Source organism: Myotis davidii, unplaced genomic scaffold (genome assembly GCF_000327345.1).
Source record: "Myotis davidii unplaced genomic scaffold, ASM32734v1 scaffold438, whole genome shotgun sequence".
Taxonomy (NCBI): Eukaryota; Metazoa; Chordata; class Mammalia; order Chiroptera; family Vespertilionidae; genus Myotis; species Myotis davidii.
In genome coordinates, this window is record NW_006290031.1 from 6,844,125 (window position 1) to 6,858,496 (window position 14,372).

Genomic DNA, 14,372 nt, shown 5'->3' on the forward strand with positions numbered 1-14,372 from the left:
CAGCCTGCCCGGCCCAGCCCGGACGGATGGCCGCAGCACAAAGGAACGCTGGGGCGGGGGAGGAGCGGAGAGGGCGAGGGGCCGGTGCCCCGCCCACCGGGGGGGCCTCTCGGAGTTGGGGTGTGATGGAAAGATGTTCATGGCCACATGGCAACAGCCCAGGGACTCCTGTTCTCCGGGGCCGCGGAGGGGGCAGGGTGAAGGGGATTTCAGGGATCGGGCAGCTGGAATGGGAGATGCCAAGGGGGCCGAACTGCCTGCCCAGAGGGCCGTCTGGAGACCCTGGGAGGAAACCCTCAGGCGCACAAGCCTGGAGGGAGCCCCCAGGAAGGGATGAGGAGCTGAGCAGATCTTCCGAACCCTTGGCCCCACGGCCAGTGCAAGGGGCTCTCAGCTCCCTGGTGGGGGAGGAGCAGGACTGCCCTCTTTCCCGACCACAGCTATTGTCTCCAGCTTGAGCTGGGCGGGGTGGACCACCTGCTCTGGGGCTGGAATCCTCAGGGTGGTAAGAAAGCCAAGGGGTTCCACACTGCCCCATTCAGGAATCATTCACCCCCCCAAATACTCATCTCTTGGGTGAGGTGCTCATTCTATTCCCAGACCTCTACTCCCGCTGGCCGGCAGGATACCAAGGCACGGAGTGAGGACAGGCCTGAGGGACCTCACTTGGCTGGCTTTACCCAAGTAGGGAGGGCATTCCGGTAGGAATACTGACCTGGGGGCTGGAGGAGGGGACGAATGGCCAGGCGTCCATGCCACAGTACTGCAGCACTGGCCGGTAGCCAGGCCTGCCTGGAGAGATGGACTCGGGAGACAAGCTCCCATGTTCTGCAGGTCAGTCATAGGAGAGGCCAGCATAGGCCAGCATACGTGGGTAGCCGGCCAGCCCGTTGTCCCAGCCCTGCTCCTGGGGGCTGAGATCATGGGAGGAGTTCAGGGCAAGTGGCCAGCTTGGCCTGGTGGAGGAACTGGCCTTGGGATATTATGGGCCCTGCCTGGGGAGGGGCGTGGTCCATCTCAGAATGCCCCCCTCGCCCTCAGTCTAGGGGTACTGTCTACCACCATATCACTGCCCCTGACCTCCCAAAAGCAGAACTCTGGGGGCCCAGTGCGGGACCACCTCCTGCTCAGTAGAGCCCTGAGCTCCTGTCACCGAGCAGTATCCATGTGGCCAAAACTAGTTATTCATCACTGGCGTGCGTCACTTCCCATCTGGGTTTTGTGTGGGACACACAGATGCACACATGTACCCTTGCATGTGCACACATTTGTTCACTCCCAAGGGCCTAGATAGCATTTTGTAAAAAGGGGTGGAAATGACATTCTACAATGGGGGGGCATGAATGCCCCCAGCTGCCGGCATTGAATTAGGGATACCGTGGCGTCTTAGGACTTGGGAGCAGACCTTGGACTCAGAGGCCAGAGGAAGGTGTCTTGGATAAAACTGCTGCCTGGGGAAAGGGGGCTTGTCATTATTCTCCCTTTCCTGGCCTCCGTGTGGTGAGGGTGGTGGGGCAAGCTCACTTCTTTTGAAGTGGACCACTGCCTAGTCACGGGGACAGGGGACCCAGGAAGAGCCAGTGTTGCCCTGGATGTGACATGACTCAGTGTGACCACACAAGAATTCATTCCTCTCTGATCCTCTTGAAAATAAGAAGAGGGGCCCCTGGCTAGTGTAGCTGAGTTGGTTGAGTGCCTTCCCATGCACGGATTCCCCATTGGGGTTCATGCTGCGTTGCAGGCGCCATCCCCAGTAGGGGACGTGCAGGAGGCAGCCGATCAGTGTTCCACTCTCATCAATGTTTCTCTCCCTCTCCCTTCCTCTCTCTCTCGTCAATAAAAACTTTAAAAATAATAATAAGAAGAAACAAAAGAAAAGAAGAAGAGGGAATTGGGCTCAACCATACCTGGGACATCCAGGGCTCTTCCATCTCTCACATCGAGACTGCCATTGTCTGGCGGGCTCTGCCTGCCCTCAGCCTCTCGCCTCAGCTGACCCTAGCATTTCTCCTTGGAGCTGCCATATTCCGGCTCTACCTCATTCCAGTTCCTCTGGCCTAGATGGTTTCTCAGAGTTTGTGTCAATGTTACAAATACCCACTGGTGCTATTGTGTGCTGGATCCTGAACCCAGAGCGTGAAGTGTGTTGGCTGACTGAGTCAGATATCCGCCCTCACGAAGCTGAGGTTCAAGGCAATGTCTGTCACCAGGGGCTGGAGCTGGTGAGATGTGTAGAGTCCCGGTTCCCCCTCTCCTGATTGCTGTGCTGTCCGGGCCCAGGCTGCCTCTGATGCATGTGAGAAGCACTGGTGTAGTGAGATCTGGGGCGGGCTCAGATGCCTCTTCCATCCCTGCTGGGATGTGGTAAGTGGTGTTGGGCGGCGCACAGCTTCCTGGAGACCTGGCATCAGGACCCCGAGGGATTTCTGCCAAGGGTGGGCATGGGGTGGAGAAACAGACCTAGCCGTCCTGCGAAGGGAACCGTGTACGCACAGTCTCCAGAGTGGGAAATATTCAAAACCATGTTCGGCATCAGGGAGCCATCTAGGTTAACCCAAGTGTGTGGTGTGGATACAGAGGTCCAGCTGGAAAGGCAGGTGGGTAGAGCTCAGGACCGAAGGCCTGTTGAAGCCTTTGAACTTAGATGTGGTTTCTGCCTGGTCAGGGCTGTGGCCAGAGTCAGAAAGATCCCGAAAGTAGGTAGGCAAGGACTGAGGACGGAAGGGGCGGGGCAGGCGCTCCTGGGAGTAGCAAGGGCCTGCAAAGCCTTCCAGAGGCTGACATTCGTCCCTGGGCAGTATGCTGCCTAAGGCAGTGTCTGGGGACCAACGTCTCGGAGTTCTGCCTCAGTTTCTCGTCTGTGGAATTGGGAAGGACAGACCCTGCTTCTCTGAGGGCCCTTTGTTCCCAGTGGTGGGTTAGGGCAGCCGGACAGGTGGTGGGACAGCTGTTCTGGGAAGCAGCTGCCAGCAAGGGGGCCCAGGCAACAGTTGGGCCAAGAGCTCCCCGCCTCACAGCCCACCTGTGTCCCTTTCATGAGGGAGGGATCCTGGGGATTGGGGTGTGTGTGTGTGTCCTTAGCAGTGACTTGTGCTGACCTCATGGGGCTGGGCCAGGCCCTCCTTTTTGCTCTCCTGCTTCCTCCCTCTCTCCCTTCTTTTTCTTTCCCTTCCCTTCCTCTCTCCTTCATTTCCTCTTTATCCCTTTCTTCTTGTCTTCTCTTTCTTCCGCCTCTCCTTGTTTTCCCCACTGACTCTCCCTTTCTCTTGTCCAGACCTCTTGTGCTCCCACCACCCTCCCAGTCCCCTGCCTTCTGCCTGGGCAATAGGGAAATGGGGAAGGGACTGAGCCCTCTGGAGCCTCTGGAACAAGGCCCTTCCTTGCCCCAGGCCTGTTCTCCCAAAGGGGGTCCTCGGGAGCAGACAACTCTGCCTTCCCTTCTGTGAAATGGATGCTGTGCTACTGCCACTGGGAGAAAAAGCTAGGAAAGAGGAAAAAAGCTAGGAAGGCTGCTAAGTCAGCTTTCTGGTGAAGCTAAGGCTAAAGGAAAGGCTGGCAGTCCCAGGAGGCCAGGGCCTCAGCTGCAGCAGGGGTGGCCTAGGGGCTGGAAGACCAGGAACAGTAAAGTCACCCAGGGGCCCCGGTCTGGGCAAGAGGGACCTGGGTGACCTCAGCCACATTTCAGTGAGACATCGATTAAGGCTGAGGGTGTGTCCCTGGGGTCCTTTGTGTTCAGGAGACTGCAGTTGGAGTGGGCCAGTCATGTGCCAGTCGCTGGGTTGCCATGGTTACCAGGGGATGCCCTGATCAGAGTGAGCGCCAGGTTCTTTCTCCTCCCCTTCCCTGCTGTGAGGGGAGGGGCGATGGGTACCAAGACACACGCCTGGCAACAGCCAATGGGGGATGAGGAGCATGGTAGCCAGGGAACAGTAACCAAGGAACCATCGCCTTGGAATCTCCATGTCACACCCGCTGGCTGAGTTGTAGGCTGCCAGGACCAGAGCTCCCAGGACGTGACACATGGACAGTGATTTCTACCCCACCCCCATTGTTTATTCCCCACCTAACCCAGGCGCCCCTCTACCAGGTCTCAGGGGGTCCCCCCTCCAGAAATGGTTCCTAGCCCTATTGTCAGGCAGTGAGTGCTGGGGCAGAGCCCCCTTCCTGTCCTGCCCCTTCTGTGTCCCTCCTCCTCCTCCCTAGAGCTGTCCCCACCCAAAATTGGCAGCCTGGGCCTTGACAGTTCTAAGAACCACCACTCCCTCTCCCCAGGGCTCTGTACACATATGAGGATGGCTCAGATGACCTCAAGCTTGCAGCATCGGGAGGTAAGAATTCCAGCCATTCTTTTGCCTTCTCTCAGCCCTTCCTCCCTGCTCCTCTGGTTGTTTTCTTCCCCACCCGCTTGGCTGTAGGTCACCTGGCTCCTGATCACCTCCTTGCCTGCATCCAGCAGACCCACACTTGTCTGGCAGGTGTCCTTCCTGATCATCCCTAAGCTCCCCAGGGTGGGAGGGAGGTAGCCTTGTTTCCTATTTGATAATTGGAAGACAGCCTCAGAGAGGAGTCACACAGCCCCAAGTCCCCAGCTATGGGGAGGGGACCTGGTAGGGATGGCTCAGATCGCCCTCACTTTCTCTAGAGCCCAAAGGCTTTCTTTTACCTCACCAGGCACTAGTATGTCATGAGGATGTGTGAAGAACAAGCATTTCCTCAGTCCTACCCCAAATCAGGCCTTGGGGACTCAGAGGCAAAGCCAGTGCCTGCCTGCCACTCTTTCTCACACCAACACAGAGCTCTGGGAGGGAAGAGGGGGGGAGGGGCAGTGCCTGCAGAGCCCACAAATGGAATCTTTCCTTTGGGTTCCAGGCCCGCGGTGGGGTAAGGGTTAGGAGATGGGAGTCCTGATGCCTCCTAATTCCTCCAGACGGGGGCTTGCAGGAACTCTCAGGCCACTTTGAAAACCAGAAGGTGATGTACGGCTTCTGCAGCGTCAAGGACTCCCAGGCTGCGCTGCCAAAATACGTGCTCATCAACTGGGTATGCAGCTGTGGGCTGGGAAGGGAGCTGAGACCCCGGAACAGTTACCCTCCACCCTCTGACACCTCTGGAGGGAACCCCACTCTACCCCTGGGAAGAGAGCCCAGGCCCTCCTTGTCCTTTCTTGTCCTTTCTCACCCCCTCTTTGTTGGCTACTTTGCAGGTTGGTGAAGACGTGCCTGATGCCCGAAAATGTGCTTGTGCCAGCCACGTGGCTAAGGTGGCTGAATTCTTCCAGGTGCGAGGCGGGGCGGGACCAGCCACCCAGGGTCTGTGTGCTGATGGTGGTGACGGGAGGGAGCCTACTGCCTGAACACACCTTCTTGCTGCAGGGTGTCGATGTGATTGTGAATGCCAGCAGCGTAGAAGACATAGATGCGGGCGCCATTGGGCAGCGGCTTTCCAACGGTCTGGCACGGCTCTCCAGCCCTGTGTTGCACCGGCTGCGGCTGCGTGAGGATGAGAATGCTGAGCCGGTGGTCAGTGTGCCTGAGACCAGCTGGCCCTGCCCAGGGCTCTCCTACTCCCACCCTCTCAGTCCTCAGCCTTTCCTGGTAGGAACTCCGGGAGCTCTCAGCCTGCTCTCGGAGCTCATACCAGGCCCTGTGACTCTGCAGGGCACCACCTACCAGAAGACTGACGCAGCTGTGGAGATGAAGCGGATTAATCGTGAGCAGTTCTGGGAGCAGGCTAAGGTGTGGACCCCAACCCCAGCCTGCAGGCTGAGCTGACCCGACCCCATGGGGTAGCCCTGGGATTCTCTCCTCAAGTCCTCCATCAATAGTGTGTCCCATCCCGTGTGCTCCCCCAGCTGAAAGAGTGAGACTTATGCCCAGGGGACTCATGTTTTCTCAGAACTCAGACCTCACTGGCCCTGGGTTGGGGATGGCCTGGTGGGACAGGGGGACCCCAGGCTCAGGGTCTACACTGCCTTGGCACGGGCGGCTGCAGAAGGAGGAGGAGCTGAGGAAGGAGGAGGAGCGGAAGAAGGCCCTGGACGAGAGACTCCGGTTTGAGCAAGAGCGGATGGAGCAGGAGCGGCAAGAGCAGGAGGAGCGGGAACGGCGCTACAGAGAGAGGGAACAGCAGATTGAAGAGCACAGGTGTGCCCAGCCCCGCCCTGCTGCAGGCCCCGCCCTGCCACAGGCAGGTCCTTGTGGGCCCTCCGTAAGGGTGCATGCCCACTTAGGCTCACTTATCATTTCAGGAGGAAACAGCAGACTTTAGAAGCTGAGGAGGCCAAGAGGCGGTTAAATGAGCAGTCTATCTTTGTAAGTTCTAACCAGGGCTTCCAGCCTCCTGGTCAGGGAAATGAGGGTGGGCCCTGTGCTCGGGCCTCTTGGGGAGATCAGAGGCTTGGAGACAGTGCTGGGTGTTCTGGGTGCTGCTCCATGGGCTGCCACGAAGGGTCAGATCTGCCACTCAATCACGTGGGTTCTGGCCCAGAGCTAAGTAAAGCTTGGAGAAGCTTCTACTTTAGACTGAAAGAGGAAAGTCTATCTTGACCCAGACCCTCACTGACCAGGCTCCCTTGCCCCCTCCCCGCAAGGCTTGAGGGGCTCAGATGGATTAGACATGCTTTCCGCACTTAGGGCTGCAGACCTGGTCCCCCAACACTAGTGCTGAAGAGCCACACAAATGAATCTGGCTGGTGCTCTGAGCAATACACTGTGTGTGCAGTGTCTCCTTCAGAACAGCCCCTTGTTCCAGCGATGCTGTCTGAACCTTCAAACATCGGGGTGTCCCATAGGGCCTGTGGATTGGCCCTTTGAAAATCCTCATGCTTTGAATTAAGGTCATTCAGTGGTGCAATATAGTTCAGGACGGGAGGTGGGTGGTACTTGTCTGGATTGGGACTATGATGGGCAGATGTTGGGCCTTGGGGACCCAAAGGAGCTTCAGTGCCACATCCACAGGAGACGACTGGGAGGGAGGGGGCAGGACACCTGCAGGCATTGGCATTAAGTGGCTCTCATAGGTCACCAATCCCGCAAGCCTCTGGATGGGTGGAGGTAATGTGTAGTTGGTAAGCTCCAGCCTCATTCATTCAACAAACCCTTGCCACCACCTGCCTGAGCCAGGTGTTAAAAATATGGTGGTGAAGAGGAACAAGATGAAATTAACTGAAGATTTTATTTTTAAAATACACATAACATGACATGTAACATCTTAGCCGTTTTTAAATATACAGTTTAGTGGCATTAAATACATTCACATTGTACAAGCATCACTACGGTTTATCTCCAGAATTTTTTTCATCTTCCCATACTTAAACTCTGTTCTCATTAAACACTAACTCCCCACTCTCCCCTCCCCTTAGCCCCTAGCAATCTACTTTGTCTCTATGCATTTGACTTTTCTAGGTATCTCACATGAGGGGAATCATACAGAATTTTTCCTTTGGTGACTGGCTTATTTCACTCGATATAATTTCTTCATAGTTCATTCATGTGTCAGAATGTCTCCTTCCTTTTTAAGGCTAATCATATTCCACTGTATATACCACATTTAGTTTGTCCATTCAGAGCAAGGGCTTTTTTTGAAAAAGCTTCTTTTTATAGGAAATTTCACACCCACAAAGTAGGAAGAATAGCATAGTGTCCCCTCTGAGCTGATCACTTATCTCGCACTAATTATCGACATCTCAGGCACAACCTTAAGGAATTTGCACCATTATTTGATAGTCCCAGCTGACCCTTCATGTGTGGCTCCTGTGATAGTGACAGTGGCTGTCAGTGTAGTGGCCTTACAAGTTCAGGTCCTCTCGGAAGGTCCCATGTGAGGAACTTTGGAACTTAGAACTATAAAATGCTTCCTCTCTTCTGATAAGACTTGCATTTCTTGTCTGAGTTCCCTCTGTGCCCGGGCTGCCGGGAGCTCCAGTATATCTGCAGATGCTCAGGCGCAGCAGCTTCTTCCTACCCACAGCCCTAACTTGTTTCTGTGTTTTCACGTTGTTGGCAGGTGGAAAACCAACTCTGGTCTTTTTTTTTTTCTTCCCCCAAATGAAGCAGAGGAACCTAGGGAGGTTATACTGGCAGGGACAGAGTATCTGAGAAAGCTGGTTGGGTGTTCATTATGGGAAGGCAAGGAGAATGACTGGAGCCCAGTGGGCTGAGGAGCAGGGGAACTGGGGAAGGTAGAGCTAGGTCAGAAAAGTCTAGACTTCATTCTGGAAGACACGAAGTTGTTGCAGTGACAACCCTCTTGAAGGGGGACACTGAAGGGCATTCTAATGCACCCTATCGGTTATGCGTGTGCTCAAAAACAGGAGCCCGGCTACTTCACCGCCGCCCCTGCCGCTTTTTGTCCCCCCTCAGTCCCTCCTGCCCCATTTGCCACAGGAGCAGCAGGGGGCACTATGAAGAGGCTTTGGTGTAGTGAATTCAACTGAGCAGACATGTGCCAACCCAACCTCATGCTGGCCACACACAGAGACCTGAGTTCTCATCCTGTGTCACCCGCAAAGGGTAGGGGACTTGACCCCAGAAACAGGAGGTTTCCGACACAGTGTAACCTGTGGTGTGTGCTTAGAACACCTGGTGGGACCCAAAGAAGGAAAGGACCTGAATGGGCCAGGGACCTCTTCCCCAGGAGGCAGTGCCCAAGCTGAGGCCAGAAGCAGGAAGAGTTGGACCAGGGGTGGGGGTTGGGCATCTGAGGAGAGCGGTGCCTCTCCCATACCAAGTGGTAAATGGCATGCATGTTCCAGGGATGAAAACTATTATGTCATGCTGATGACGTTAGGTCTACATCTCAGGGAGTGTGGGCAGGTCAGGGTATAAGGGGGCTGTTGGGGAGGCGACAGGGATGAGGTCAGGCAGGGGAAGGGGAATGTGGGCCCAGTCAGGGATGGAGGGAGGTTAATGAGGAAGCCTCAGTCACGATGCTGAAATCCAGACAGCGCTATTGGCTAGATACTGGGGTAGGAGGTTTGAAAAAAGTTGGCTGCAAAGCAGGGAGTGCTCCTAGAAGACTGGGGATCTGGGGTGAAGGAACAGGAGGAGCTGAGCTGGGTGCCCAGGCATCTGTCCAGGCTGGAGACGAGGTGGCTGAGGGCCTGTGGATGGAGAGAAGGAGCTGTGTGATGGTGGTAAAGGGAGCAGAGGTGCCACCTGCAAGCCTCTTCCTGCCAGATTATGGAGGAAACATGGGGCTAGAGCCCCTGGTGGGGGTGCCCAGGACACTGTCCCTTTTTTTTCCAGGGTGACCGGAGGGATGAAGAGGAAGAGACCCAGATGAAGAAGTCAGAATCGGAGGTAGAGGTGAGAGCTGAGGGACAGGGCAGGTGAGTCCAACAGGGAGTGCCTCAGTCTGGCCAGCCTGTCTCTGACCCTTCCCTTGTGCCCCCAGGAGGCAGCGGCCATTATTGCCCAGCGGCCTGACAACCCACGGGAGTTCTTCAAGCAGCAGGAACGAGTCGCATCGGCCTCTGTGGGCAGCTGCGATGTACCCTCGCCCTTCAATCATAGACCAGGTAGTCCCAGGTCCCACCCCCACCTGACCCGCACTCAGGTTTTGGCCCTGAGCCTCTTTGACACTGTTTTTTGGAAGAGAAGCCTTGCCCAAGGACCCTTGGAGAAGGCAAGGTTGTTCATCAAGCGTGCTCCCACCCACTGCCTCCCAGGTGGCAGGACTGAGAAGGCTGGGGAGGTGATGGTCAATGTTGGGCTTTGGCTGAGCAGTGGGCAGTGCTAGAGGCCATCTAGGCAGCTCTGGCATGGGCTAAGGCACGCCCCTGGCCGTAGGGAGTGGCTCTGCTGGGGTTAAACCAGGTCCAGCCTGAGGGCTGTGGTGCATGTGAGGCAGCCCTGGAGCCTGCACCCAGGTTCCCCGTCAGGGTTCTCACTGTAGCTTCTGCCTCCCCAGAAGCACCCTTCTGCTCCCTGTCTGCTGGTCTGAGTGTTTGACCCTGTGTGTGCTTGGCCTGTGCTGGGGTTTCAGGGGAGGGGCAGGCTGTCCATGGGTGTGTGTTTTGCAGAGGCTGGCTGTGTTGGGCAGGCTCCTTGCTTTTTGTGGCTGGTGCTTGAGGCTGTAGCCCAGCTTGGCTGAATGTGCGCCCTGGCCAAAGGCAGCTTGGATATCCAGGGCCAGCTCTGGGGGTGGGTGAGGCCTTGGGGCGGGGGTGGGGGAGACTGACCCTCTCTTGTCCTCTGTCTCTCTCTCTGTCTGTCTCTCTCGGCAGGTCGTCCGTACTGCCCTTTCATAAAGGCATCGGACAGTGGGCCTTCCTCCTCCTCCTCTTCCTCCTCCTCCCCTCCACGGACTCCCTTTCCCTATATCACCTGTCACCGCACCCCAAACCTCTCTTCCTCCCTCCCATGTAGGTAGCAGCCCCAGGCCTCGGCAGGGGGGTAAGAAGGGCCCCACTTCCCAGCAGCACCCCTGCCCTTACTCCCCAGCCTGACCACTGATCTCTGGTGTTTGTCCCCAGAGCAGGTACTGCCTGCCTCTTTTCCCTGGCCCTGAAGGGGCACTGACCCCCAGGGGCCTGGCTTATAGGGTCTGGAGTTGTGGTCTGGACCCTGGGGAGCCTGGGGAGCTCCCAGCCCCCCACCCAGACTCCAGAGAAGAGATGCTGGCCAGGCCCTGAGGTGTACAATCCTGGTCCCACCTGGCTTCTTGGCCCTCATTAACCGTGGGGGTTTGTTCCACAGGCAGCCACCTGGACAGCCACCGGAGGATGGCACCCACCCCCATCCCCACCCGGAGCCCATCTGACTCCAGCACAGCCTCCACCCCCGTCTCTGAGCAGATCGAGCGGGCCCTGGATGAGGTCACGTCCTCTCAGCCTCCACCACCACCACCACCACCTCCACAAACCCAAGGTAAGTGAGGGCCCGAGCTGTACTGGGCCTCTTACCAGTCCCTGTGCTGAAAAACCCAGGCGACCATGGTAACAACTCCCCAGGCACCTGGGCACCCATCACCCAAACTACTGCCCTGGAGGTGGCTGTGGCAGGGAGGAGCCCTGGTGTGGCCGTCAGATCTACCCTCTGAGCCTCCGTGTCTCTCCATGGAGTGGGACTCAGGCCTTCCTCCCAAGGCCGCTGAGTGGCTTGCAGACACTCGGTAAAGGGGCAGCAGGGCCCAGTGGGTGCTGGAGGGTACTCTGCATGGAGCTATTAATGGAGGCCTTCTTTCCGGAGGTCGGCAGATTTTCAGTGCATGACAGGGTAGGTAGTGTGCTTGTCCATGGCCTTCACTGATGGAGCTGGTCACATCTCTCTCCTCCATTTGTTCTGTAACAGAGACCCAGGAGCCTGGCCCTGGCCTGGAGGGCGAAGGGACAAGCAAGGAGGCCAGAGCTGCAGCCCCTGAGGCCTGGGCTGGCCCCGTGGAGGAGTCCCCGCAGGCACGGGAGCCTCCCCAGGGGCAAGGCAGCCCCATAGAGGACTTTATGTTCATGGTGGCTCCTGAGCAGGCTGTCCTGGCTGCCCCTCTAGAGCCTGCCATAGCCAACACCACTGCATTCGACACCCTGGCAGCTGCTGCCATTGAAACGGATGGCGTTGCTGCTGCTGACACCGCTGTTGCCAACACTGTCGCCCCTGCCACGGCCAGCCTCATTGACCTATGGCCTGACAACGGGGATGGCGTCTCGGCACCCCAGGCTGAGCCTAGCGCTCTGACAGCACCCTCAGGTGCCGAGGTCACTCTGGCGGAGGTGCCCCTGTTGGATGAGGGGGCTCAGGAGCCACTGCCACCAGCAGGTGAAGTCTGTGCCAGTCTCCTCAATTTTGATGAGCTGCCTGAGCCACCAGCCACCTTCTGTGACCCAGAGGAGGAAGTAGAAGGGGTGCCCCTGGCTGCTCCCCAGGCCCCTATTCCACCCTCTGCTCTAGAGGAGCTGGATCAGGAGCCGGAGCCAGAGCCGGAGCCCCACCTGCTGACCAATGGCGAGACCACCCAGAAGGAGGGGACTCAGGTAGAGCAGGGCAGCCTGGTGGTAGGGTTGGAAGTCAGGGCTTGAGAAGGGGGCTGACCCTGAGTGTTCTAGACTTGCAGCAGTACCCCCTTTCTCTGTGACCCACATTATTGGGGGGAAGCTGTATTCCTCTTCCCTGGGCCAGCTCTGCTTTTGTTCCCAAGTCAGGTGTCTGTTTTCTTGGTAACCATGGGTGGAATCACTGGTTGCTGGAGAAACTGTCTCAGGCCTGGTAGGTCCGCCCGTCTTGCAGGGTGGGGCCACAGTAACCTGGTGCTTTCCTCCTCGCAGGCCAGTGAGGGGTACTTCAGCCAATCACAGGAGGAGGAGTTCGCCCAATCAGAAGATCTGTGTGCAAAGGCTCCGCCTCCTGTGTTCTACAATAAGCCTCCAGGTAGTGTGGGTATGGATGATGGGTCAGAATTAGGATGGGGATGCTGGGTTTAAGTGTGGGCGGGCACAGTTCCCAGGGGGATACAGCTGTGGATCTGCTGGCCATTTCCTTAACTGCCCTCTTTTCCCAACACCATAGAAATTGACATCACCTGCTGGGATGCAGACCCAGTCCCGGAAGAGGAGGAGGGCTTCGAGGGTGGCGATTAGCAGTGGCGCCCACCCTCAGGCTGTCCTTGCCAAGACCACCCACCTGCGCTGGCCTCTGCCCAGATGGCCCGCTGCGCCTGTACTCGAAGACGCTCCGCCTGGCACCCACTCCAGATTCCGGCCCTGTCCGGGGACTTGGCCGCTTCCTTGCCCAAAGGGCCTGACTTTTACAGCTTTTCTTTCTTTTTTTAAAAAAAAGTTGATAGGAGACTTGTACAGTTGACTGGTTTTCCTCCCGTTGGTAGTTGAGATGTTGTTGCAAATTCCAGATTGTAGCGCTTAGCCCTCCCTGCTCACTCAGCTGGCCAGGGTGGAGGCCTCACCCTGTTTGGGGCCTGGTGAGGGGGGAGCTCTGGTGGGAAAATGTCCCCCACTTCTTTTCCTAGTTTTATGTTTCTTGGAAAAATATCACTTTGTATTCTTTGTCCAGGGCTTCAGATATTTTGCACGAATTTGAAAACATGGCAATAAATGGCTCGCCGGCTCTGGCTCCCTGGGACCCCCTCCCTGCCGGTCTCTTGACCTCTACCCACCTGGCCCTAAGGAAGTAGCAGGCCCAGCTGGGGCAGCTCAGCTTCCCAGCCCTTTCCTGCCCCCTCCTGCTGGGCGGGTCCCAGGCTGGAGGCCTTAGGCCCGATTCAGGTCAGGGCTATGGGTGGGGCCCAGGGCTTGGATGGCCCCTCCCCAACTCCCTTCTTTGCTTGGGTCCCTTTTTCACATTCAGTAACTGTTTTTTGGAAAGCACAAACTTCTGTAACGGGTCGTGCTCATGTCTGTTAATAAAGAAATCCAGATCCCTTTGGGCCTGCTGCTGGGCCGCCTGCCCTTGACCCCTTTTCCCACCTCCAAGGCCACAGGGGCACCTCACCGTGATTTCATGGGCAGGGAAGAGGGGGTCTGAGGCTCTTGGGGGAAGCAGGCTGACCTCAGGTTTAGGTCTGCATCCTCCAGCCACTTAGCTGTAAGGCGCACTCAGCTTTCCTCCTGCCAAGACCCAGGCACACCTGGCCACCAGAACCTTGGACGCGAGCAGTGGGTGTCCCCTCCGCTTGTACCAAACCAGATCACACACCTTTATTATCCTCAAAATGTAACAAATGGGGTAAGAAATCCCTCCCACCCCCCGCAGTCCAAGGGAAGTATTTAAAAAGCCTCTCAGTCAGGCCAGGAGTCTACTGTTGGGGCTTGGGTCGCCGGGCACCCCTCTATACGGCTGTAGTCCTCCCAAACAAGGGGATGGAGACCGGCAGGCGCCAAGCTCCGGGCTCCAGCGGCTCGCGGCTGCTGAGCTCCGAGTCGGTCCAGCTGGGGAAGACCCGGCGGCCTCGGTCCGCCTGCAGGCAGAGCGCAGGGCAGGGCGCCGCGGGCCGCGGGGCGCTGGGCAGGTGCAGCGCCGACGTGTAGCCTCGGTCCAGGAACAGCGGCTTATAACTGGGCGGCGGCTGCTCCTGTTTCTCTGCGCTGTCGCGGCGGCTCAGAAAGGGCGTGACGATCTTGCGGTAGAGGCCGCGGGTGTCCGTGAGCACCTCACTGTAGGGCGGCGGCGGCTCGGCCATCAGCACCGCCTCTTCGTAGCACGGAGGCTTGGACATGTCCGATTCCGCTGTGGAGTGGGAAGCGGTCCGAAGGTGTGAGACCACCCGTCTCCAGCCTCCCGCAGAAACCTTAGCCAACGCCAGGCCCAGCCCGCGCCCTCCTAGGTTGGGGCCACCGGTCCAGTGAAGACCACGAGTCAGCCCGCGGCCGAGGCCCCGCCCATCCCGATCTCTCCGGCCTAGATCGGCACTTACCTTGGCGCGGG

The 14,372-nt window shown here is 57.6% G+C and overlaps 2 protein-coding genes across 3 annotated transcripts; one reads left to right on the top strand and one right to left on the bottom strand.

The window, feature by feature from the left end:
- Positions 1–4,000: 4,000 nt before the first annotated feature.
- DBN1 (drebrin 1) lies at positions 4,001–13,370 on the top strand. 2 transcript variants are annotated; one of them, XM_015563350.1, is made up of 14 exons: positions 4,001–4,328; positions 4,928–5,040; positions 5,204–5,278; positions 5,373–5,519; positions 5,658–5,735; positions 5,992–6,143; positions 6,248–6,311; positions 9,246–9,305; positions 9,394–9,517; positions 10,226–10,363; positions 10,698–10,868; positions 11,292–11,968; positions 12,260–12,362; positions 12,501–13,370. In XM_015563350.1, exons 2-14 carry the CDS (start codon positions 4,975–4,977, stop codon positions 12,569–12,571), a joined length of 1,926 nt encoding a protein of 641 aa, XP_015418836.1. In that variant the 5' UTR covers positions 4,001–4,328; positions 4,928–4,974; the 3' UTR covers positions 12,572–13,370. The 2 variants fall into 2 exon arrangements, with proteins under 2 accessions (XP_015418836.1, XP_015418835.1); XM_015563349.1 differs by having other exon boundaries at positions 4,004–4,328; positions 10,226–10,367; positions 10,702–10,868.
- Positions 13,371–13,620: 250 nt separating this feature from the next.
- PRR7 (proline rich 7 (synaptic)) lies at positions 13,621–14,366 on the bottom strand. The gene is made up of 2 exons (XM_006762862.2): positions 14,362–14,366; positions 13,621–14,174 (listed from the first exon to the last, which is right to left on the bottom strand). Exon 2 carries the CDS (start codon positions 14,161–14,163, stop codon positions 13,777–13,779), a length of 387 nt encoding a protein of 128 aa, XP_006762925.1. The 5' UTR covers positions 14,164–14,174; positions 14,362–14,366; the 3' UTR covers positions 13,621–13,776.
- Between the last annotated feature and the right edge of the window lie 6 nt (positions 14,367–14,372).

Excerpts from the sequence above, each read along its gene's own strand:
- DBN1 (XM_015563350.1), top strand. The coding sequence starts at position 4,975 with ATGTACGGCTTCTGCAGCGTCAAGGACTCCCAGGCTGCGCTGCCAAAA. Across the intron at positions 5,520-5,657 it reads ATGAGAATGCTGAGCCGGTG|GGCACCACCTACCAGAAGAC; the intron begins GTCAGTGTGCCT and ends GTGACTCTGCAG. Across the intron at positions 9,306-9,393 it reads AGTCAGAATCGGAGGTAGAG|GAGGCAGCGGCCATTATTGC; the intron begins GTGAGAGCTGAG and ends TTGTGCCCCCAG.
- PRR7 (XM_006762862.2), bottom strand. The coding sequence starts at position 14,163 with ATGTCCAAGCCTCCGTGCTACGAAGAGGCGGTGCTGATGGCCGAGCCG.